The sequence below is a fragment of the Pseudorca crassidens genome, chromosome 11 (genome assembly GCF_039906515.1).
Source record: "Pseudorca crassidens isolate mPseCra1 chromosome 11, mPseCra1.hap1, whole genome shotgun sequence".
NCBI classification, from domain to species: domain Eukaryota; kingdom Metazoa; phylum Chordata; class Mammalia; order Artiodactyla; family Delphinidae; genus Pseudorca; species Pseudorca crassidens.
In genome coordinates, this window is record NC_090306.1 from 68,084,981 (window position 1) to 68,109,990 (window position 25,010).

General features: G+C 34.5%; 1 protein-coding gene across 1 annotated transcript in view; it reads left to right on the plus strand.

Annotated features, from left to right (window-relative positions):
• The window catches only part of OTOGL (otogelin like), a 149,428-nt gene that overhangs the window by 60,713 nt on the left and 63,705 nt on the right, over positions 1–25,010 (plus strand). The window contains 8 exon segments of the mRNA XM_067697438.1: positions 1,148–1,255; positions 2,002–2,140; positions 11,397–11,531; positions 16,813–16,962; positions 19,318–19,437; positions 22,055–22,171; positions 23,044–23,200; positions 23,873–23,899. Coding sequence (XP_067553539.1) covers positions 1,148–1,255; positions 2,002–2,140; positions 11,397–11,531; positions 16,813–16,962; positions 19,318–19,437; positions 22,055–22,171; positions 23,044–23,200; positions 23,873–23,899 — 953 coding nt within the window.

Consider the following 25,010-nt stretch of genomic DNA (forward strand, 5'->3'; position numbering starts at 1 on the left):
ACATTAGATAAACTATGAGCGAGGAAGCAGAGCACTAAAGGAACATATGTGATTATTTCTATTTTAGAGAAGAGGCAAGAAGTCAGGAATCCTGACTTCTATGTTAATTTTGACAACATGGAATTCTCACATTTTAAAGCAAGTTCAGAAAAGAACTATGTATTTTATCTATTTTTACTAGCTAGATTTGAATGTTGCTATTACTATTTTATTATCCATTATTTATTATTTTAATTTCTTTTATTATATTATAGTTATACTATTATATATTTAAATTATTGTATGTATTATTTATTAGCATTTTATTATTATTTATGGAAGCTATTTTTGAGAAAAGATTTTAGGAATATTGAAAAATATATGTACATATTTATATTAAGGGTATTGAAATATTTATTATATATAATATGTATTTATTTTATCTTCATATCAAAATATTTTGATAATACACCCAAATTGATTTTTCCTTGAGATTATGAATAATGATTTTGTTTTAATTTTTGTATTCAGAGGTATTTTAAGATACTTTCTTATGGGGTAATCTTTCATGAAGGAAATTACACTTTGAAGAAACCAACATTCAAAACCTGATATGTTAATAATAAAATGTGAAACACTCGATATAATGGTTTCTTATTCAAGACACACCTAAAGTCTCATGGCTTTTAACTTTAAGCACTAACAAAAGAAGCTTTTGATTACTCTCTCTATCCTGTAATAGAAAATGTTATCCAGCTCATACTTCACTATTTTATAAAAAAATTCTTAGACTCACAGACTCTTCTATCAAGTAGCAAATATTAAAGAAAGGGAGACTTACTTCCTCTTTAATTGTTTTTTCAGAATATCTCACTTTACCCGGAAATTTAGGCTTCTGTCTCCCTTTTATTGTACTAAGTGATAATAGAAAGTTTAAAATTTTGCATCCAGTCATTTGCCTGGCATTTATTTATTTCTGTGATGTGAAAGGTACTGTGTGTAAAATAGGGGAGAAAGACTGGATTCGATCCCTCCATAGGTCAGATAGAACATTCTTACGACAGCTGTAACAAATATAGGTGGTTTTGAATATGACGAGATTGCTGATTTTTTAAAAAACTGAAATTAGTAGTTTATATTAAATAGCATTTACTTCTTCACTTGAAAGAATGGCAGAGCACAAAGGAAAGTGTTATGTTCCTGAAAGCTGTCCGTGTATCTGGAAAGATTGGGAGTACCTCTCAGGAGAAGTGATTGCTACACCATGTTATACCTGGTAATGAGATCTGTTTATTTCACAATTTTCCTAAGAAATTGTATTAGTTTCAGTCATCTTGTATTTACTTAATGTGACTGATTTCAGCAAAAAAGCAAACCAAGTCTGAGTAAATAAGATTTTAAAGGCTTTCAGGAGTTGGTTGGGAGCTACTACCTTCAGGGAGATCATTATTTTTACTCCTATTTGTTCAACCCAGGAGAAAAAAATGAACTATGACAATTTGAAAATTTAATAGGAAAAACATATCTCAAGTTTATAAGAAAGTGGTAAGTGTTGCAAAGAGAAGGTCACATTTGATGGAAAGTTTTCTGTTTGGAAATAAGCCATAAAATAAAATTGAAATACAGTTTCCTTGAAATGTGGATAAAAATTCTAAGTTCATGAACAAGTCCTGTCTAAGGTATTTAAATGGACTCCAGTAGATGAGATGGCATTGTGGTCTTTTAGCCACCAGCAGGCGTATGTTTAATTTTTCATTCCATCACCTGTTTTCTGTGTGACCCAGGCACAATTTCCAGGATTGGCTGTGATGTCTGATAATTTATTTAGACAAAGTGGTAAATATATGCCTTATCTATCATTGTAATAAAATGTTATCAGAACGAATTGGCCATATTTATAAGGGCTATTGGCTCAGTGAATGCTTTTGAATACAAACCTTCCAATATTTATGCTGCTTGAAAAATACTAATTAGAGCCAGGTTTCTTAGAAAGGTAACAGTGTTTGTATTATTTTCTAATAGTGTTTGTCGACGAGGAATGTTCAACTGCACATATTATCCATGCCCAGCAGTGTGCACAATATATGGGGACCGTCATTATCATTCTTTTGATGGACTGGAATATGATTATATCAGTGATTGCCAGGTATTTTTGATAAAGGTATGTCACAATTACTTCCTTTTACTTACAATTATGTAAATACAGTGTAAAAAACAAGTATGGTGGACCATGGCATATCAAATCCATGTATCATTAGTAAAACCTATAAAAGTTATAGCAATTTAAAATTAATTTCCTTGACTCACTGTAAAGTTTTATTATGTATAAGTAATGGGCTAATTCGTAAACTTTCTATGCCTCTGTTTTCTCATTTGTAAAATGAGGATAATAATTGTACCTATCTCCTGGGGTAGTTCTTAGGATTGAATGAAATAAATATATGTAAAACTCTCAGAGAGTGCTTGCTATTTAGTAACTGCTTAATAAATGTCAGCCATTTTTATTTTTATTGGTTTAGTTTGGTGAATACAAATATCAGACATTAAATCATGTTTTGGACCACGTATTGTTTATAGTTGTAGCAATCAAAACGACATGGTTCTCAATTCTAGACATGCTATTTTGATGGTATGCTTTGGTAAACCCTGGGCTCTGTATGTCTGATAAAATCCTTAAAATTTCTCATATCTTTAATGCATTCAGATTTTCTGTAACCCTAAATTTTATTTAGATATCATTGATCCCAGAATTAAATTTCTAAATGAAAAATGTAAGCTTTAGGAAGAAGTTGCACAAAAATAAGCAAAATAACATCTTTTTCTCCAGCAAGGTAACGTGATTATCTTGAATTTGTGTTTTTTTCTGGGTAAGGCTTTTATGTTTTTAGAGCTTCATGTATGATCCTGTTCTTTAAGCATATGTCAAGAAAGTAGACATATTCCCATTTTGTATTAGTTATATTAAATAAAAAACAAACAGTAAAATCTATAGCCTCAATGGAAACCACTGAGTTTCCCTTTCAGTGCTATTTTTAGCCTTCTTTATGAACAATTTTAAGTTTCTTAAAGAATAAATCCCTGGGAATGGATTTGGCAGTGAGATAATTATAGAAGATGACAAGTTGCCTATAGGGGTTGCCTATAGTGTGTGTGTGTGTGTGTGTGTGTGTGTGTGGTTTTGATACTATTTGGAGCATAGGAAAAGCACAGTGTTACATATACATTCTATGAGTATTTGTCCTCTTAGAACAAGGCTTATTTAGCAAACAATTTTACATGAGAATTTTCTTGTTCCCTGAAGTTTAGGTTGTAAATTGAGAAGCTTGGAAAAGTAAATAACAATTTAGAGATTTGAATACATAAACAGATACTTTTTTTCTCAAAATGCATCAGACTGATTTTATACCAAATCCTTACTTCTCTTGATATTTAGGTGTCTCTGACATTCCTTAAGATCCCTCTTCCTTTGACTTTCTAGATATTATGCTGTTGGAACCCTTCAGTGTCTCTTCTGGTTTCTCCATTGTCTCTTTGTTGCCTTTTCTTTTAGCATAAGTCCCAGACCATAGGTGACTGAGTTGGCTTCTTCAGGGCAAGGACCAAACCTTAGTCACCATTGTTTTACCAGTGTAGAGCATTGTGCTGGGAACATAGTTGTCCACTGAATATTCACTGAACTGGATGTCTGTTCTTGGTTCTCTGCCCTTTTCTCCTAATGCTTGGTATGATCATCCCTCTCTACCATCTCAACCTCATCTACAAGCTGATGAGTTCCAAATTGACATGGACAGCTCTGACCTTCAACTTCTAGGCTCTTCTGACTCAAGTTCATCCCTATAATAATACACTTTTTTCATTCTGTTAATCTTTCTAAGACTCACATTGCTATCATGTCATTGCTTTCTAAGAACTACGGTTGACTCCCAATTACCAGCTTCCATAAAATCAAACTTCCCTTGAGAGCCTTTGATAATCTTTCAAGGGTCTCAGTTAGCTCCACCCCTCCTTTATGTCTTTTCTCAGGGTATTTTCCTGTACCTGATTGCCTCTACTCCCTCAAAATAACTTTTCTAGTTCACATTTATCTGTTCTGTTCTTCCACATCCTATTGTATTTAATAGTCATCATGTCAAAAGTAAGCAGCCCATTATATTCTGATTATTTTATGTGTGCTCAATTAGATAGTGTATCATTTTATATCAGAGCTCTACGTTATACTGCTTTTGGGTTCCTCATAAGGGCTAACACAATTATGGTTGTACTATAAGAGCTGAAAAATTACTTGCTCAGTTTTTTAACCATTTTTTTAGAGGGTAGAAATCACAAGCTTACACTTAATTAGTAATCTTTGTTATAAACTCATATACATGCCTTTAACATGAAGTATGTAGAACAGTGCTTCTTAAACTTTAGTATGTATGCACATCACCTGGAAATCTTGTTACAATATAGATTCTGATTTTATGTGTTTGGAGCAGTATCTTGGATTCCGCAATTTTTAATAAACTACCCTGATGTTTCATGTCCATAGTCCACTCTTTGAATAGCAAGGATGTAAAGCATTTTCTTCTTTAAAAAATGAATTTTAACTATTTTTGAAATTCTCTTCTTCTGAATAGTAAACTTTGTCACATCTAGAAAAAACAAAGTATCATTGACAATATTGTATCAAACATGACATGTTCCCATTGGATATGTCATTGAGTTTAATTAATGATGCTTTTTATGCTTTCATTTTAAGTAGCAAAACAAAAATTCTGCCAAACTTTGTTTTCATTTTGTTTAGGGAAAAAATTATTTACAAGTATTTACTAAAAACATTTTAAACCTTGTTCATGTATCACCATCTTTGCAAACATTTTCCAATGTGTGACAATGGTCTTTGCTCATGCATTATCATTTCATTCATTTAATAAACAATTTTTAGGGCCTATTAAGTGTAAACTGTGTTAACAAAAACACGCCTTCTCTATTTATTAAGATAGAATTTTGCAAGAAAATTCTGAAGTTTTGAAACAAGGATCAGGACCTACATTTCTGTTTTCCTCCCCCCAGTCATTTTGCAAAATGGTGGGCATTTGGTGAACTCTTAACAACTGCTTATTTGATCTACCTGGCTTTTCCTTAACTCCTCATTTGTCTTTGCAGTAGAGAAATCATAGTATTTACCACTGAATTTTCAAACAATTATTGTTTTTTTTTTAATTGAAGCATAGTTAATTTACAATGTTGTGTTAGCTTCAAGTGTACAGAAAAGTGATTGTGCAGAAAGTAGAATATTTGTCTCAACTCTGATTCCTGACAAAATGAAAGTATCTTCTTCTGTTTGATCCTGAATGATGGTAGCAGTCTTTTTTTATTGGTGCTGCAATATAACAGTGCCATTTTATTTAGCAGGCAAGAGCCATTAAGGTTTGGCGTTTAGATTTTATAAACCTGATTTCCTATCATCACTTTAATTTTCTACTATATCCTTCTGTAAAAATGCATACATAATGTTCAGTCTCAGATTTTAATGAGACATGCAAACCTGTATATGAGAAGACATGTTATAGGAAATGTTATTCCAACATTTGAGTACCTAATTAAATATCTGGGTTAAGATCTGTCATTAGGGTTCATGTGGTAAAAATAAGATATAAAGAATATTAAAAGTCTAAAGCTTCAAGTTTTAGAATTGTATACGCCTTTTTTTTTTAACACCTTTATTGGAGTAAAATTGCTTTACAATGGTGTATTAGTTTCTGCTGTATAACAAAGTGAATCAGCTATACATATACATATATCCCCATATCCCCTCCCTCTTTCATCTCACTCCCACCCTCCCTATCCCACCCTGCTAGGTGGTCACGAAGCATGGAGCTGATCTCCCTGTGCTATGCAGCTGCTTCCCACTAGCTATCTATTTTACATTTGGTAGTGTATATAAGTCCATGCCACTCTCTCACTTTGTCCCAGCTTACCCTTCCCCCTCCCCGTGTCCTCAAGTCCATTCTCTATGTCTGCATCTTTATTCCTGTCCTGCCCCTAGGTTCTTCAGAACCATATTTTTTTTTTTTTTTACATTCCATATATATGTGTTAGCATACGGTATTTGTTTTTCTCTTTCTGACTTACTTCACTCTGTATGACAGACTCTAGGTCCATCCACCTCACTACAGATAACTCAATTTCATTTCTTTTTTATGGCTGAGTAATATTCCATTGTATATATATGTGCCACATCTTCTTTATCCATTCACCTGTCGATGGACACTTAGTTTGCTTCCATGTCCTTGCTATTGTAAATAGAGCTGCAATGAACGTTGTGGTACATGACTCTTTTTGAATTATGGTTTTCTCAGGGTATATGCCCAGTAGTGGGATTGCTGGGTTGTATGGTAGTTCTATTTTTAGTTTTTTAAGGAAACTCCATACTGTTCTCTATAGTGGCTGTATCAATTTACATCCCCACCAACAGTGCAAGAGGGTTCCCTTTTCTCCACACCCTCTCCAGCATGACCAACATATACTTGATAAGCCAAGAAATATTTTATTTGACCATGGAGTAATTATTTCATACCAAAGACAAATTAGTGATTAACCAATGAAACCTAATAGTCATGGTTTTGAAATATTATCATTCCAGATAGTAAATTTCTCAACACTTGGAGATTTTCTGCTGCAATTTTAATTAATTAATTTATTTTTTAAGAATCAGCATTTCCTTTGAGAAGGATAGAATGGCTGCCAGCACCATTCATTTACTTGCTGCTTTTTCATAGACAAGAATCACTTCTGTGAATATCATATTTAATTCCTTCTTCCTTGTCAAGCAGCTCTCTTTCCTCCCTGTCTTGATTACAAATTCCAGACTTTGTCATTTGTAACGCATTTTTATCTGGTAAAACTTATCATTTATTTTTTTGGGCCCTGTGAAGGATCTAGTAAACAAATTCATAAAAATTTTCCTTTTATTTGCCAATGGGACTTTAAAAAATTAATACTCAGCTTTATCTTGAAAGTATAATGTCACTAGACTCTGACATATTGAAGGAATTGTAAAGTTTTTTTTTTTTCTTTTTAATCTCTGGATTGTGGAGCTTTTTTGTTTTTTAATGTGGACCATTTTTAAAGTCTTCACTGAATTTGTTACAATATCACTTCTGTTTTATGTTTTTTTTTGTCCACAAGGCATGTGTGGTCTTAGCTCCCTGACTAGGGATCAAACCTGCACCCTCTGCATTGAAAGGCAAAATCTTAACCACTGGACCACCAGGGGAAGTCCCTGGGTTGTGGAGTTTTAAATTTAATCTGATTCCAGCGAATACTTACCCTATCTTTGTTGATGTTTATCAAACTTTAAAAATTCGAGCTTCCCTGGTGGCGCATTTGTTGAGAGTCCACCTGCCGCTGCAGGGGACGCGGGTTCGTGCCCCGGTCCGGGAGAATCCCACATGCCGCGGAGCGGCTGGGCCCGTGTGCCATGGCCGCTGGGCCTGCGCGTCCGGTGCCTGTGCTCCGCAACGGGAGAGGCCCCAGCAGTGAGAGGCACGCGTACCGCAAAAAAAAAAAAAAAAAAAAAAAAAAAAAAAAAAAAAAGAACTTTAAAAATTCAAGTTCTCTGATACTTTATTCATTTTGGAGGCTGTTTATGCTATACTTTAAATAGCACAAGGAATATAGCACATTATTTTTTAAGTGTGTTGAAGCAAATCTAGGACAAAGTTCATAATTGTATTTCCTGAGGTAAGACTTTTTTAAGAGTAAAAAGAGTTGAGAAACCAAACAGCAACTTGACTTGCTATAAGCTCAAAGAAAGAGAGGACACTGGATGTTTTCAGCAAAAGTGGGAAATTTAATATTCCAACTCCTGGATTTCAGAGCCAAACTCTACCTCCATTATCTATGACAGGCCCCTGTCACTGCTAGGTTTCTTCCTGTAACTTGTTCTAGATTAGGTTTTTCAACATTCTGTTCAGTTGATAGCTCAAATGTTTGGTGCTCTCCTTAAGTCTCTGAAAACCCTTCTAATTTCATCGCTCTCAAATTTTTATACCTTGTATCATATCATCATTTTTCATGTCAATATTTCTTGTGTGATTTCTATGTGTCAGGCCCTATACTGAGAAGTGGAGGTACAGAATGTGCAAACATAGATATCAGTTTAGGGTCCTTTGAAACTTAGGCTGGTGGTGGAGAGTTATTAATCACCAAATCACAAAATTCATATAAAATTGCCATTGTAAAAGTTAATGATGACCTATGCAAAATCCAATTAAACCTTTTAAATTTTTATCTTCCTTTTTTGAAGTGGTTCTTGCTTTGTCTTCTCTGAGGTAATTCTACTGCTTCTGCTGGTCTTTGACCACTCCTCAGTCTCCTCTGGTGGCTTCTTTCTCCAGGAGTTTCTTAGAACACTGGGACTCACAAGTTCCATATTTTCATGCCTGTCTCCTCTATAAAACTCTTAGTTGCTTGTAATCTCATAATATCTTGAAGGATAAACCCTGTATGCATTTATGTATGTACGTAGCTATGTATTTATCCATCCATCCATCCATCTGTCCATCCATCCACAGGAAGTGAAAACAGAGAGGAAAAGAAGTCAAAGGAAATCATTACACCCTATTTAGGCAAATGTAAAGATCTAGATAGAGCCAGATAGAGCTTTCTCTGTCAAATAAGAGTAAAATGCAAATTAATGGCATAGTAATTATACAATGATGTGGCACTTCAGGAAAAAAAGAAAGAGAGATAGAGAAGAAAGAAGGAAAGAAAGAAGTAACATGTAAAAATTAGATGAAGATTTCACTCTGAATAAAATTTACTCCCCATAAAATAAAAATATTTTCTGCCTTCCAGAAGTTATGAAAGAGATGATGGAATTAACTAATAAGAATTTAAATGTATGTTAAGGGAATAAAAGTAAGTGAAAAAGGAAATGGTAAAATTAAGGAACAAATTAAAGCCCAAGATACATTATAGAGTTGAGATAATAAGCATTTCTTTTAAAAAATGATAAGTATACCATCTTTTGTTTACATTCCATTCCTTTTGGTTCAAATGTGGGAGATAATCTAATTGTCTAGAGTTGTCTTTTTTTTTTTTTTTTTTTTGCCTGCATTAAAAAGTCCCTTGGCCCATCAAAGAATGTGCTGCTTTGGGGCCAGTCAGCTGTGGAACATAAACCATTGCTGCCTGAGGCTACTGTATCAGCAGGGACTTTCTGTGGGATAGTTACTGTTAAAAGGGGCTGGGACTATGACAGGTCTTAGACTGACATAGCAAGTAAAATAATATACTACCTTGAGAGGTGCTGACATTTTATGTTTTGGAATCACTTGGGAGAATATTCTCTATCAGTGTTTTCAGTACCTGAGCATAAAGGGTTTGAGGAATCTATGTGGCACATTGCTGTTGACCTTTTTCCTCTAGCTTTGTGTTACTTACTGTGTTGCTTAGCAACTCTGTAGCATTATCTCCAAACCTAATATTAACTTGAAATATATATTAGAAACGGAAATTGGGGAAATGTGACTCTTAGGACTTGATAGTTTCAAGTTACTGTCAGCATAACATGATATTACCAGGCAGACGATACAATATAGAATATTTCTTGGCATTTCTGAACATGACATTACCAGGCAGACTATACAATATAGAATATTTCTTGGCATTTCTGAATTAATATAAAGACTAAAGCTAACATTGAGGCACTTTAATTAATAGTAATAGAAATGTAATGGCAATAGGAATCCTTTCAGCCAGCTTTTCACATCCCTTAATCTAAATAACTGTTTCCAAGAGGAAGACGAAAACAAAACCCTGAATTATATATATATTTCTTCTTTGAAAATTGTTCATAAAGGCAGAAAAGTGTGGCATTATTTTTTGAGTAATACAATGCCGTAATCATCTTGATGACCCTTATTATTCTCCTTTTCAAAGTTTAGGCAATGCTTTGGAAAACAATTGTTTAAGAAGAAGAAAAAGCTCTCGGTTCCTATGAAGTAAGGAAAATTGGGTCACAGAGGAACAAATTAATTACTCTGTCAACAATATTCATTGAAAACCTATCCTCTAGGTACTGTGTTATAGTGATTACTAATAAGACAGGAAGAATTTGGCCAAACCAAGAATTATATTGAGCTAGTGTTCATATTGTTGGTGGTATAAAAAACTAAGTATGGAGAATTTACATCAAGACCTATATGATTTCCAAACATTTAAGGACTCTTCTCACTTTGAAAATAAGCACTGCCCCATATATCTAAAAATGAAAAGGATTCAGGAAATGTATGTGAGCCTTTGAAAATTGGAATTTGAGTTCAAAGAGAATTGTCCCTTTCCTTTTGATGAAATTCCCACCTTCCACTAGGTAGTGGAAGGACTCAGGGCAGTGTGGCTTTAACTTTTGGGGTGAAAAGGACCACTTCAAAAATTTGATGAAAATCATAGACTTTCTTCCTAGAAAAATACAGATACTCAAAAACAGCATTTTACAATGAAATTCCAGAGTCTGTAGAACTATTGAAGCCCATCTATTAAACTGGAATAAAAGTTAAAAACCCTGTTTCCAGACAGAGAGTTCTCAGTGGATAGAGAGAGGAGTGGCTGAAGGAAGGTGAGGGTGAGGTAACTGGTGAAAAGGTTAGACTGAGAGTGTGTGGGACTAAATAATAGTCTCTGGAACTAAGGATTTCCTATAACCTACAACTGAATTTTCTCCTCAACCGTTACTAAACTCTTCCTAATTGCTCTGCAAGTGGCATTAAAAAAGAGGGTTTTGAACTCTGTCTCTGCCCTTATTTAGCTAAGTGACTTTGGACATTCATTTAATCCTTCTTAACCTCTGTTTCTTGATCTGTAAAATGGAGATAATACATAATTCAAGAATTATCATAAGAATTAAATGAAACAATGCATGTAAAGTTGGAAGGAAGCCCTCAAATGATATGCATCATTTTATTTACTAATACAGTGTCAAAGTTTTATATTTATTGCAATTTTATCTTGTAGGCAAATAATTATTTAGCCAGAAAACTGGCTTAAAATAAAACAAAAGATGTTGTCTAAAATGAAAATATTTCTTTTAAAATTCCCCTACATGACATGTCTTGCTGGGTATTTGATAAGAAGAAACTGGTTGATAAATTTGAGCTGTAATAATAAAATGGAAAAAAATCCTTGTTGGAAAAACATTTTAACAGGAGCTATTATAGATAAATGTTTAAAGATTGAGCTATCTTGGTATACTTTTATTAAATTCTTCACATTATTAGATCAAAATGATTTTTATTTTAGAGGTAAGTTGTATTTCAATTTCAATACAATTCATTGTAAATCTTGGACTTCTTTAAGATTTGTTAATGAAAAATAAGTAAAAGTTATATATAATATACATTTGTATTAATATAATATTTTTGACATTTCAGAGTACAGATGATTCAGATATATCTGTCATTAGCCAGAACAAGAAATGCTTTGACAACAATATTGTTTGTTCTAAAAGTGTTTTGATTTCAGTTGGGGACACTGACATTTACCTGCATGATACTCCTTACAAACAGGTTAGTGAATTATTTCTTGTAAATCATTTTAACTTGTCCTGAGGATACTGAAAATAAAATAGAAACTTTGTGGGGGTACTTTTCTTTATGAGTGGTTACTAGGTTTGAATTTTTTTCTTTGTCATTTTATGTAGCTTCAGTAAATCATACTTGATTTGTCTCTTTTGTTTATACTCCACTTCTCCATTTGCTGATTCTTTCCTTGTCACCTGTTACCTGGAGTACTTCAACATTCTCCAAGCTAGACACCTGGCCTCCTGTCTTAGTTTTTCCCCTCTGATCCATCCTGCCACAGTGCAGCCAGAGTGGTTTTCCTAAAATGGAAATGTAATCTCCTGACACCTTAGTGTTTCAAAACTTTCAAGTGACCTCCCATTGCCCTTACATGGCCTCACCAATCTGGCCATTGCTGCCTCTCCTGCTGTACCTCTCATCGCTTTCTGCTTCAAGCCCATGTTCCAGAAGCTGGAGCTTTTATCAGTTCTTCAAATGCTCTATATTCTTTCTCTCACCTCTGGTTCTTCATGAATGTCATTGCTCCTACCTGGATCAGCCTTTCCATTTAACTTACTCTTATGTGATAAGTCTCATCTTATCTCCTTCAAGGAGTTCCTCCTCTTGCCCTCAAGCTCCCTGTCAGGACATGCATCACACTTTAGTGAAATTACTTGTGTGGTGGCAGTGGTTCCCAACCTTTTTGGCACCAGGCACTGGTTTTGGCACCAGGGACTGGACAATTTTTCCACGGACCGGGGGGTTGGGTGATGGTTTAGGGATGATTCAAGTGCATTACATTTATTGTGCACTTTATTTCTATTATTATTACATTGTAATATATAATGAAATAATTATACAACTCACCATAATACAGAATCACTGGGAGTCCTGAGCTTGTTTTCACTTGCCACTCACTGATAGGGTTTTGATATGAGTCTGCAAGCAATTGATTTATTATGGTCTCTGCACAGTCAAACCTCTCTGCTAATGATAATCTGTATTTGCAGCCACTCCCCAGCGCTAGCATCACTGCCTCAGCTCCACCTCAGATCATCAGGCATTAGATTCTCATAAGGAGCAGGCAACCTAGATCTCTCACATGTGCAGTTCATAGTAGGGCTCACGCTTCTCAGAATCTAATGCTGCCGCTGATCTGACAGGAGGCGGAGCTCAGGTGATAATGCAAGTGATGGAGAGCGGCTGTAAATACAGATGAAGCTTCTCTCTCTTGCCCACTGCCCACCTCCTGCTGTGTGGCCTGGTTCCTAAGAGGCCACAGACCGGTACCAGTCCAAAGCCCGGGGGTTGGGGACCCCTGTGTGGTGGTCTGTGTCTTTTCTATTTGTCTGTGAGTTCTGTGAGAATTGAGACCGCTGTCTTATTTGTTCATTCTTGTAAACTTGGAGCCTGTGCAGTTTGAAAGAATGAATAAAATTCATTCATTCAATCATTTATTCATAATATCTACTTTGTACAAAGTTATGTATTAATTATTGGGACTACAACAGTGAAAAGACACTCACTGTGCTTGCTTTTAAGGAACTTATACTGAGGTGAGGGACACGTTTCAAGTAAATGAGGCTGTGCAGTGTGGTGTGCTATGGTAGGAGTGTGTTTAGGAAATCAGGAGAATCCCTAAGAAGAAGACCTAAACCAACTTGGGATGTTCAGGGTAGTTGTGAAGAGCATAGACTGGTGTCAGTTAGTACTCACTTAGAACCTCTGTTCTGTCACCTGCTAACTGTGTCACTTTGGGCAACTTTATTTAACCCCTCCAAGCTGCAGCTTTCCCATTTGTAAATTTGGGATGATTATGGAATCTACTTCCTAAATTCACATGAGGATTAAATGAAAGAATGAATTTCGGGAAATGGCTCTCCTTCTCTCCTTCACCCTCCTTATTTTTGAAGGCTCAGAAGACATGCTTTGGGGGAAATGATTTGAACTGAGTCTTAAGGGATGAGTAGGTATTAGGCAGGTGAAGAGAGAGAGTAGAAAGGCAATCAGTACAGAGGAACAGTCATGTTGAAAGGAGCAGAGTTCAAAGATAAAATGGCACGTTTGGAGGCTGCAAGCAGTTTAGTTTGGTTGATGTGGATGGGGATAGTGGAGGGAGGGTGAGGCAAAGAGATTCAGGGAGGAGCGTCCAGATTGACTTTCATGCAGGAAGCCTGGGGACAAGGGCAGTAGACAAGGAGGCTGTGTAATATAATATTTGAACTTACTCTACAAGGAAGAAATTTTGGAATTAAGTGACATGATGTGACATATGGACTTTATAAAGTGGCCTATTTTTGAGTTTTTAGACTAGCGTTTCTCAGTTTGGTTTGCAAAACTTCTGCATTAGAATCATCTAGAATATTTATTATAAGAGCTGGTTCCTGGATTCCACCTCAGGAATTAGAATGGCTGAAGTTGATGACAATCAATATTTCAATGGTTTCCCCAAATTCTGCACACTAAAGTTTGAGAATCGGTGCCCTAGACCTTAGCTCATGTCTCAGTAAGAAATGTTGAGACCAACCAGGCAGCAATCAAGATTTGAGCAAAACAGAGTTTGTACAAGTCGTGCTAACATCTTTTTGAAGTAATTACTGCAGTTTGGTGTAGCCATCAGCTGAATATTCATTTATAGGTGAAGGTTCTCTCTAAGAGAAAGGATGTGTTAAAAAAAGAAAAACTGAAAATAGTAAATACTTTTATAAAGACTGTTTGACACATTTTTGAAGTGATAATTGCAGTTCTGTGTAATGTTCATCTTCCAATTTTCACCTGAATGCAGGTGCTGATGAATCTCCTTCATATATGTTGTGAAGTATAAAGTAAGATGAAGAAAAATCATGAAGATAGTTTGACCCTAACAAATCTCTGGCTAATATTTTTTCTTGAGCATCAAAATTGAAAATAAGTACCATTTGTTTTATGGCAGATGGATTGCTCATTCAGGGGAAGGAAAAAAACCTGTTTTTTTTTTCAATAAATGTACCACTCTAATTTTATCAAATATGTAGCATATAAACATTTTATGAGTTGAAGCTGTATTTTAAAAGTTTTAATTCTCTGCTTTTTATAACTTACTTTTCTAACATCACTAGAGTTTATTTAAAGTGCAGTAATTCTCCCCTGAAGTGGAGGTCCAATTCATAATACCTCAACCTTATAAGGAGAAACGTCTTTACTTCCTAATCTGAAAAGTAAGGAGTACACCATCTCCTTTTGACCATTGTTCTCTTGTAGCAAACTGCCTTGTCTAATAAAAATGAAGGATTTAGCTCTACAGGCAAATAGAGAGGATGTGCTTTTACATCAGGATAACTAATACAAAACCAACCAGAAGGAAGTCCAATAATCGTATCCAAAAATTTATTTTATGTTCCAGTGATATGTCAACCAGTCTGAGGGAAGTTTAATAGGAAAATACATGAAGAAGGTATTTCATGGATTGAAAAGGAGCTATAAGCTACAAACATTTCACTTACTTACTTTGATTATTGCTGTTCAGGCTGGAAGCTGAGAACTAAGAACAGGCCAGTGCAGGAAGGCGTTAAAAATATATGTTATCCTTGATCTAGAAGCTGCAGATACTGCCATGAACTTGACAAAGTGCATCCTTCTGGGAGCTAACGTTCATGTAGGGGGGAAGACAGATAATAATGCCAAAGACAAATCAGATAATAGAAAGGTCCTGAAAAGTGTAATCAAAATGGTAAAAATAGGTTCTATGGCAGAGGGTGATATGGGGGCCTGGCAGGCTACACATATTATGGACCTAGTGAAAAATGAAAATGTAGAGCCCTTGATCAAACAGGGAACATTTTTTTCCTTTGTTTTTTAGTCTTTCTTTACCTGCCATGGTGTTTTTTTTTTATCATTTAATGCCTTGCTCACTTAGACACAGGGTACTTCCAGGTTGAGTGCAGACCCTCACAGGTACTGAGGGCATTGCCCTATAACTCCAACTTGGCGCTTGGAAGTAGAAGGAAATGAGGTTAGGTAGAGTCCATTAACAATTCATACTGTCCTATACAATATACCGAGCGCTTATAAGTATGACCTTGATCTAGGAGACTGAAAACTCCTTATGGATGTGACTAAGTTTATTTAATTTGCCCTATGAAATATTTATAAAATGGTACACTATAGTACAGTGTTTCCAAGCTATGCTTTTGTTCTTACTTGGGGGAGAAAAATAATCAAAGGAATTCATATCTCCTTCACAATTTTTATTTTGCTTCTGGTTAAATTTGTTTTATTTACTTTGATTTAACCATGTATTTTTAAAGTTTTTATGTGACTTAATTTCAATGTCAGATTCAGCATAATCTTTTATAGGGTATAGCCCTTGCCCATAAAGAACATTGCATATTCTCACTTTAGGTTAAAGGTACTCTAAATTTTCCCAGTGGGTTTCGTCTCTAGTTTCTCCCTGTTATACTTTCTAGCACACACATTATTTTCTTTTAATATACAAACATGGTCTGTCATTTTACTATTCAAAAGCCTTTATTGAGGACATTTGCACATGGAATAACAGCCATTGATTGTGATGGGTAACTTGATGGCAAAGGGTCTCAGACTATGCTTGTCATGGAATCCATGCTGTAGCTCTCTGGTGCTCTCCTTAGTACTGAACAATCTTAAACTTCCTGCCCCTAAGCCTTTGTTCAAACTGATTCCCTTCTCTTGGGATGATTTCTTCCTCATTCTCTTTTCCAGCCCTTTATATCTTCCTATCATGGCTTCTTACATATCAGTATATATGTTCCACCTCTTGCAAAGAGCCTTCCTAAGTTCCTTTTATGGAAATTCATCTCCCTGTCCTCCTTAACACCTCTTTCTCTCTATAGACACACACACACACACACACTTTGTGCGTTTGTTTTTCAATTATTCAGGTAAAGTCATACATTTTTAGTACTCAATCATATTTATTCACCATCAATATAGAATTTCTGGGTCAGCAGGTATATCCCCCTAATGTACTCTATGTCCACGCCTTGTTTGTGCTCTTCTCTATAACTGAAATACCTTTTTCCCTTTGCTCATTTATCCATGTTGAGCCTATCTACCAGTGTGTATCTTGTTACCAATTTTATGATTTTCCTATTTTAGGCACTTGTTCTGTCTTTCACTACAAAATTCAGGAAAGACAGGGCTAAGCAGAAACACTAGTACGTAGATAATTATTGATGGATATAATTAATGTTTACATTTTGGTGAGAAAACAAGAAATTCATTTTTTTCTTTATTATGCTTTTTCTTTTCTTTTCTTTTTTTTTTTAAGAAACGATCAGGTTTTTTTCTGGAAAGTAAGCCAACATACCAGCTTTGGAAGGCAGGGTACTACATAGTAGTATACTTTCCAGAGAAAGACATCACTATTCTTTGGGATAAAAAGACAACCATCCATATCAAAGTTGGACCACAGTGGAGGGTAAGTCAGCCTATTTGGTAGGTCAATCCAAATGAGATGCAAAAAATGAAATTACATTTACCTTTTGATGTTTTACAGAAATAAAATGATTGATGTTTTCCTTTAAGAAATAAGTTATATTTTCAGAATTACTAACTCAGACCCCAGAGAAGAACAACTTTACCAAGTGCTGTATACAGTTCTTTTTTACTTCAACCTTACAGTATCCAGTTTTTCAAAGTTACTTAGGTCAGGTTCTTTTTTTCCCATTCCCTGCAGCATGGTTATTTGATATGTTTGTAGTAGAGTTAGATTCATTTATTACAGTTTGCATTCCATCTTTTCCTCCATATTCTGGATTTTTTTTTTAAGTTTACATACAGTAAAATTCTAAAAAAAATGTAAAATAATTTACTTTTGTGGTCTGCAGTTCTATGGATTTTAACAAATGCATGGAGTTGTGTATCCACCACCACAGTTCTAGATAGAACAGATCCATCAATTCCCAGATTTCTCACATGTTGCCTCTTTGTTGTCAACTCCTACTTCCAACCCCTCACCCTTGGCAACCATTGATCTATTTTCCATCTGCATAGTTTTGCCTTTTCTGGATACAGTAGAAATGAAATCATGCAATCTGTAGCCTTTTGGGTCTGGCTTCTTTGATTTGGCAAAATACATTCAAGATTCATCCATATTGTTGAATGAATTAATTGTTTGTTCCTATACACTGCTAAGTGGTACTCTGTTGTATGGATGTATTAGTTTGTATTATCCATTAATGGTTGAAGATTCAATCTGGGTTGTTTACAATTTTTGTCAATTTATATTTTACATTGTTTTAACTATTGTTTACTGTTAAATATTGTACTAGATATTATTAAATATTTTTATTATTTTAGATATTTAAAATTTTATTAAACATTTAAAATTTATATGTTAGGGTTGTTTTTGAAACGTTGATATAGTTTTAAAAATCCACTTTATCTGAAATTGAAATTGAAACTCATGGATATAATCTGTGGCAAGTTAGGGAAAAATGGGGATAGTAATAACAAATTCTTATAAAACTAGAAAATATACATATTTTAAAATATTTTAAAATGTTATAAACTTAAGATATGATTGTATATTGAAGTCATTTTCATTCAGCCCTAAGCAAAATAAAGCCCCCAAATCTATTCCTAGGTGTTTGCTGGCATCTTGCATTTCTTTGATGAAGATGAAGTAGTTTAGTCATTGCCATACTTCTTCAGCTATATTTTCTGCCATTGTCTACCATGTATCCTCCCTTCCTTACTTTTTTGAAAACAAATTAACCATTTATTCTTCTACATCTTCCCTTACTTTTACTGCTGCCTTAAATTTTGGGGTGAGCAGTAGCAGAAGAGGCCACTGTCTTTGAATAGGTATTGCGGCTTCTGAGAGCAGAGGCACCATGGTAAGCAGTGGCCTTGGCAGTTGCAATCCCAAGGTTATTGTCAGCTTTGCTGGAGGCATGGGCAGCCAACTTTACCATTAACAAAGGGCTGCGTTCCATTCTTCAGTACATGAGGGGAGAGGTCAGTTTGTTTAATTTCAAAGCTTAAGGAGGATTTTCATTGATTTTGGAATCTCGTTCTTCCCTGTACTCTTAATCCACCTCCCTCCCCAAGAGAAAAGTTTTTCACATTATTTGAGAAAATGCAGTGGACATTGTTGATGTGGATAATCCATATGGCACTTGCAGTAACCACTGCATAACCCATAACAAACTTTATAAAAATTAGGTAAGATGTGGATTTCATTTATTGTGTCTCATGGTGGCATGGTATATGAATATAGAGTTAACGTTTTCTTTAAAAGTTATGCTTTGAGTGTTTTGGCTTTTCAAAGTACGACCTAAAGAAAGATAAATTATTTCTATGGTTTCAACATTTATAGTCTTAGAAAACCTTAAACATAATAGGAAGTGGATCTTTCATCATTAAAATGTAAATATGTAAATATACACAGAATATGTATATATATACACATATTTGTATATACACACTCAGACATATACTGTAATGTTTGTATTATACTTGTACAAATACTGTAGTGTTTGTATTATACTTTTCCAAGTTACTTATATTATTAGTTATATCAATACTAATACAATGGTAAGTGTGAATAGATAAACTTTGGGGTATGGAAAAACATTTTTGAGAATCTAAAATAACTGTTAAATATAATTAAATAGACATGAAATTCCACCTTCTTGAAACATTTTTAAAATGATTATTGTGGAAATTCTTAAAATGTCTATTTTAAATCTCTTGAAAATTTCAGTGAATATTAGTTCTTAAATGTTAAAATGAATATAGAATATTTCATGATAATTTTCTTTTACTTTAGGGCAAATTATCAGGATTATGTGGAAACTTTGACAAATGTACTTCAAATGATATGACCACATCCAATAACTTAGAAGTGAGAAATGCCCAGGTATTTGGAGATAGTTGGGCATTAGGACAGGTAAGTGGAATATATGTATTTTAGAACTAAACAAATATTTTTTGTTGTATTTATCCACTAAAACATTTTATCCTTGCAGAAAAATTTATTTAGGTAATACTATTTTATGTAATATTTGTGCAGTAATTCATAGTTGACAAACTCAAACTACTTTCACATTTAATTTCTCATGTAATCCTGTGACAGTCTTATAATGTAAAGGGTGTTGACTCCATATTATAGATGAAGAAATTGAGACTCAGGAAGGTTAAATGACTTGTCTAATATTATATATCCAGAAAGCCGCAGGAGTGACTTTCGAATTCACATCTTCTAATCTCATGCTTTTCCTTTCACTGCAAAATTCTCTTTATTTGTATTTCTAATGATGTATCTTTTGTCAACTCAAGGTAATGAATAAATGAAGGCAGTATTTCTTAACATTTGCTCTCCAGACATGGCTGGATGTGGGATGGGGAGGGGTAGGGAGTGGATTTGTGGCCAACTTACCTTGGGGAGCAGTTAGAATAAATTAAGTCAGGCATATTTCTTTTTTGAAGGATTTCTTGAGGCATTATATTCCTCTAAGGGAGGGATGTGTTTGAAGGGATTCCCGAACTTACTGACACAGATCTTACATTTTTGTGTATTAGTTATCAAGGAAATAGTTTTCTATGGGACACAATCTGAGAAATGCTGAACTCAGAAAACAGTCAAACTGGAAATTTGTTCTACTCTTTTCTTCTACTTTTTTTTTTAACCTATTTTTTTTCTAACAAAGTAGTGTCTGCAACTACAATTTCCTGGTTGGTTACTGTTTGGTTAGTTGCCTTACTATTTTGCCTAATTTACTAATATATCTAAATCTTTTTATAAAAATAAAAGGGGATTGGGGTTAAACATTCATCCAATTTAGTAAAATTTAAGCAGTATATTTCATAGTGGTCTACATTGGAAAGTATAAAGATTTTATTTTTTAAAATATAAAATGAATTAAGGAATATCTAATTTATAATAATACTTAAATATTTGGACTCATCAAAGAATTTTAGACTCATTAATACCTAATGGACAAAGCTGAAAATAAAAAAAAAATTCATTCAGTAAGTTCTATTTAGCACTTAATGTTTTCCAGGATATATGAACACATAATATTATTAAAACATAGCCACTGCCCTTAGGAATTTAGAGTCTAGTTTAGCAGACGAGGTAGAAAAACTTAACAATGGAAACATGAGACAGGTGCTTGGATAGAGGTGTATACAGCATGGAGTTCGTGATGGTCAAAGGAAGGTTCCCCAAGAAGGTGCCATTGAGCTGACTCCTACAAGACTCATAAGAGCTATACAAGTGAAGATGATGGGAAAGAGTGCAGCAGCAAAGGAGGGAGCATCCCTTTAGAACGTGTCAGGAAGACTGGAGTGAGTATGGTGCCTAACAGGAATTTTAAGAAGTTCAATATGGCTGTGGTGGAAGGTTTGAAGTAGGGAATGGCTGGAATGCAAAATATGAAGCTGCAAAATATGTGTGCTAGGATCTAGACTCGAAGGCCCTAAATTAGTTAGGCTCTTATAATCCAGCTAAGAAATGTTAAATCAGTGAAGATTTAGAAAACTATCTAAGTCTGAGAGACATCTGAAACATCAGCATCTGTTGAAAGGACTGCATAAGGAAAGATGAATTTGGAGAATTCAGGAATGCCTCCCATCTTCCTGGCTTATTGCATAGACACTGGTGCTCTTCCAGGAGACAGGGCACAGAGGAAGGTGGGTGGTAGGGGACAGTGGGGACAGGACAATGGTGTAAGATAAGTACATTTTAGAATGTGTTGAGAGAGAAGTGACAGATATTTATGTGGAAATGTCCCAATTTTTGAGATCTCAGAAAAGAGATATGGGCTGGAAATATGGATTTGGTAGTTACTATCATATTCAGGTTGCTGAAGGCATGAGAAGTGTATAGAATGAAAAAAATAGAGATTTGAATGTCAAGTCTTGCAGAGAAGGGAGGTGGAAGGAGGATGAAGAGTGGCAGCAAATGAACTAGGAGGAAACCCTAGTGGTGCCACCGGAAACACATGAGAGACATGTAAGAAGGGTAAAGTATGAAACAGAATCAAAGACAGTGAAAGGGCAAGTGAGATGAAGATGGAAAAGTTGCCTTTATTTTTAGTAACGATATCAATGATGGCCTTCTCCAGGCCAGTTTCAGGGAGGTGGATTAGAAGAGGCAGAGACCGAATTGTTTAGTATGTGGGAGGTGAGCCTGTAGACACTTGAGTGTATGCAACTCCTCAGAGGATGGCTTGTGACAGAAATGAAGGACGTGAAAATTAAAGGAAAGAGAATAATTTGCTTAGGCAATTTTTTTAGTCATGTAATGCTGCACTTGACAGTTTAAAAAAGATTTACCTTCACTCTCTAATATTTTCATGATTTTAATAGTAAATTTAGTTGCTTTCAAAGATAATATATACTATTAACACTGAGCTGGCCGAGCACAGGTGCTTTAGGTAAAGTCTGTCCAGAAGAATGTGAATATATTAGGTATGATTGTGGTGGATGAAGTCAGATTAGGTTACTCTGGTTTCAGCTTCAGAAATCACCCCTTAAAAACATTCTTTTCTCTTTTTCCGCAGTGTGAAACCCCAACTGAATTATTTAAACCCTGTGAGGCACATCAAAACAAATTTCCTTATGCCAAGAAAGAATGCTCCATTTTGTACAGTGATGTTTTTGCTCCTTGTCGCAATGTGGTAAATGAATGCTTTACTAAACTTTCCAATTTAAACAAGTACTGCTGTATTTATAATATTGAGATGAACAGGACAAATAATTTAGCTACCCATTGGCTTTTCAGGTATACTACCTAACCCTTGTTAGGAAGACAAATTTGGGAGTTTGTTTTTCTGTGGCACTGACACATTTAGTTGATTTACATTCTTCCTGACTCCATCTTATTTAACAGCGTATATAATGCTTGTTAATGATCTATTTCAGTTTATGAAACATTTTTACGTCCATCATCAAAGCCATAAATGACTGATCAAAGCCATAAATGCTTATTTTTCTTCAGATGACACTACCAAATGGGCATTCTTCTCCTTAACCCAAAGTATAGTTTAAAAGTATTATTAGTGACACATTTAAAATGGTTTTAGAAGCACATCCCAAGATTGAATGTAATTTATTTAGAAATTTAACTTTTAAAATGTCTTTCCAACATAATAATTTTAGGTTCCAATAGAAGTTGTAAGAATAGTTTAAGATATTATTAAAAACTAAGCAAAAGTACATTTGTAAGCAGAACATTCTTTTAATGCCATGTGAATATGCCAATAAAGAAACAATGAGCTTCTACAGATATTAATCTGTTGTATTGCAGATGTTGAAGTTATATTTGTTAGTCCCGTTACCTGTGTTGCTAGTTCTTTGATCTTACATTTGCCTAATAAATTCCTTTGGATGAATAGAAGTTTGAGATATTGAGAACTCTCTAGGTGGCAGTGTTAAGCTGATAATAGCAAATTTTGAAAATCTACCAGTTAGTTTTCTTTTAGAAGGTTGAATTTTAATCAGTTATAGTTAGTAGTTTTTGAAATTAATTTATCTTTCACTTCATTTTCAGATTGATGTTACTTCTTTTGCCAAAAATTGTCATGAAGACACGTGTAACTGTAACCTTGGTGGGGATTGTGAATGTTTATGCACAAGTGTAGCAGCGTATGCGTACAAGTGTTGTCAGGAAGGGGTTTCTGTTCACTGGAGATCATCTACTATTTGTTGTGAGTATCCTCTCAGGGCATCATCATTAGGTGGGAACCTTATGAAGAGATTCATATTGTCTTATCTTAGAAGCGATACCATGGACTCATGGAAATAGAATTTCTTTAAGATGAGTAAATTTTATATTCTTTTGACAATGCAGATAAATTGTAGTATAGCTAAAGGATTTATAAAAGAAACTTTGAAGTAAGTTTTTCTGTTCTGTGTTAGACTGTTATGACTGTAACATTTGAACTACAAATTATTTACATACCATTTTCAGAGATACTGTTTATGACTATTTCTCTTATGGCTATGAAATTCCACTGTTCTAATGATAAGAGACATAGTTTTAAAAACATCATTTTGAATTTGCGTTCAGATTTGACTCTAAACTTTTCATTTACTTGTGTAGATAGTAAGTCATCTGATGAACAGCTTATGATTTTAACACTTTCAGTGGACATCTATAAATTGGCAGATATATTTGCCTACCTATAAAATAATCTTAGGAAATTTAATGAATTATTACAGAGCACTCTTAAAGAATCCTCTTTGCTCAGAGAAAACTCGCAAATAATGATGTCGTTCTGAGTTCTTTCACTTTGTCATTGATAAACCATATCTTGCATATATTGAGATAAGTGGTGAGATCCTTATTTAGTTTAACATTTCTTCTTTTTTCCTTTTAGCACTCGATTGTGACTATTACAATGAAGGTATGTGACATTTAAAGAATATCACTATAGTATTCTATTAAATATATCTTCAGATTCAAAATTCTTGAACAAGTTTGCTGGGAACAAGGTATGAAGAGTTCATAATTTGGCATACAGTTAACCCTTGAACAAGGAGGGGGCTAGGGGCGCCAACCCTCTGTGCAATTGAAAATCCATGTATGGCTGTGTAGAGAGGAAAAGATGATTTTCAGGAGAAGAAGATAGAGTCTGAAGGTAGGAAGTTGGGAACGTATACATTTAGGGAATGGCAAGTGAGCCAGGAAGGATTAGAGACGTAAGAAGGAAACTGAGGTAGAGCTGAGTCCCCTGGGCTGAGTCACAGGACAGTTTCCAGGACTTTCTGAGTGGAGATTTAGTGGTCTTCTAATAACGCACTACCTCTGCTGGGAACCAAAAGCTATAGTGTGGTTGTCATTAACTGCAGCTGAAGTCATATCTGGATTAGAGTCCACTCTCTGTCACGTATGAACATTGTGAACCTGGTTAAGTCATTTAAGTTTAATTATTTTGTTTATTTCTATGTTTGCTGTGAGCTTAGATGAGACACTGTATGTCACCTATACTGCTGGAACAAAATAAAGCCTTATTAAATGGTGCTGTTATAACTAAAAAAAAAAAAAATGAAAATCCATGTATGGTTTATAGTCACCCTGTGTTATCTGCAATTCTGCATCTTCAGATTCAACCAACCATGGATTGTGTACTACTGTAGTATTTACTCTTGAAACAAATCTGCGTATAAGTGGACTTGCACAGTTCAAACCCATGTTGTTTAAGTGCCAACTGTATGCCTCAATGAAAGCCATTGCCTTCTAAAATGTATCTAAATTTCTAAGTATTTGTGCTAAAATTTATTCCCTTTAAAATAAAAGTGTTGTAACTAAGTTCTCAGCACCTAGGAGGCTCTCAGTAGTTTTTGAATAACATGAATGAATGAATGAGTAAAGCTAGCTAATTTTTTAGGTTAAAAGGATGAAAGATATATACCAAACGTATACCTTTTACCATTATGAATAAATATGGACATTATTCAAACTTTTATTATGTTGTGGAAATCAAAGAAACAAACTATAATATAGGAATTTATTTA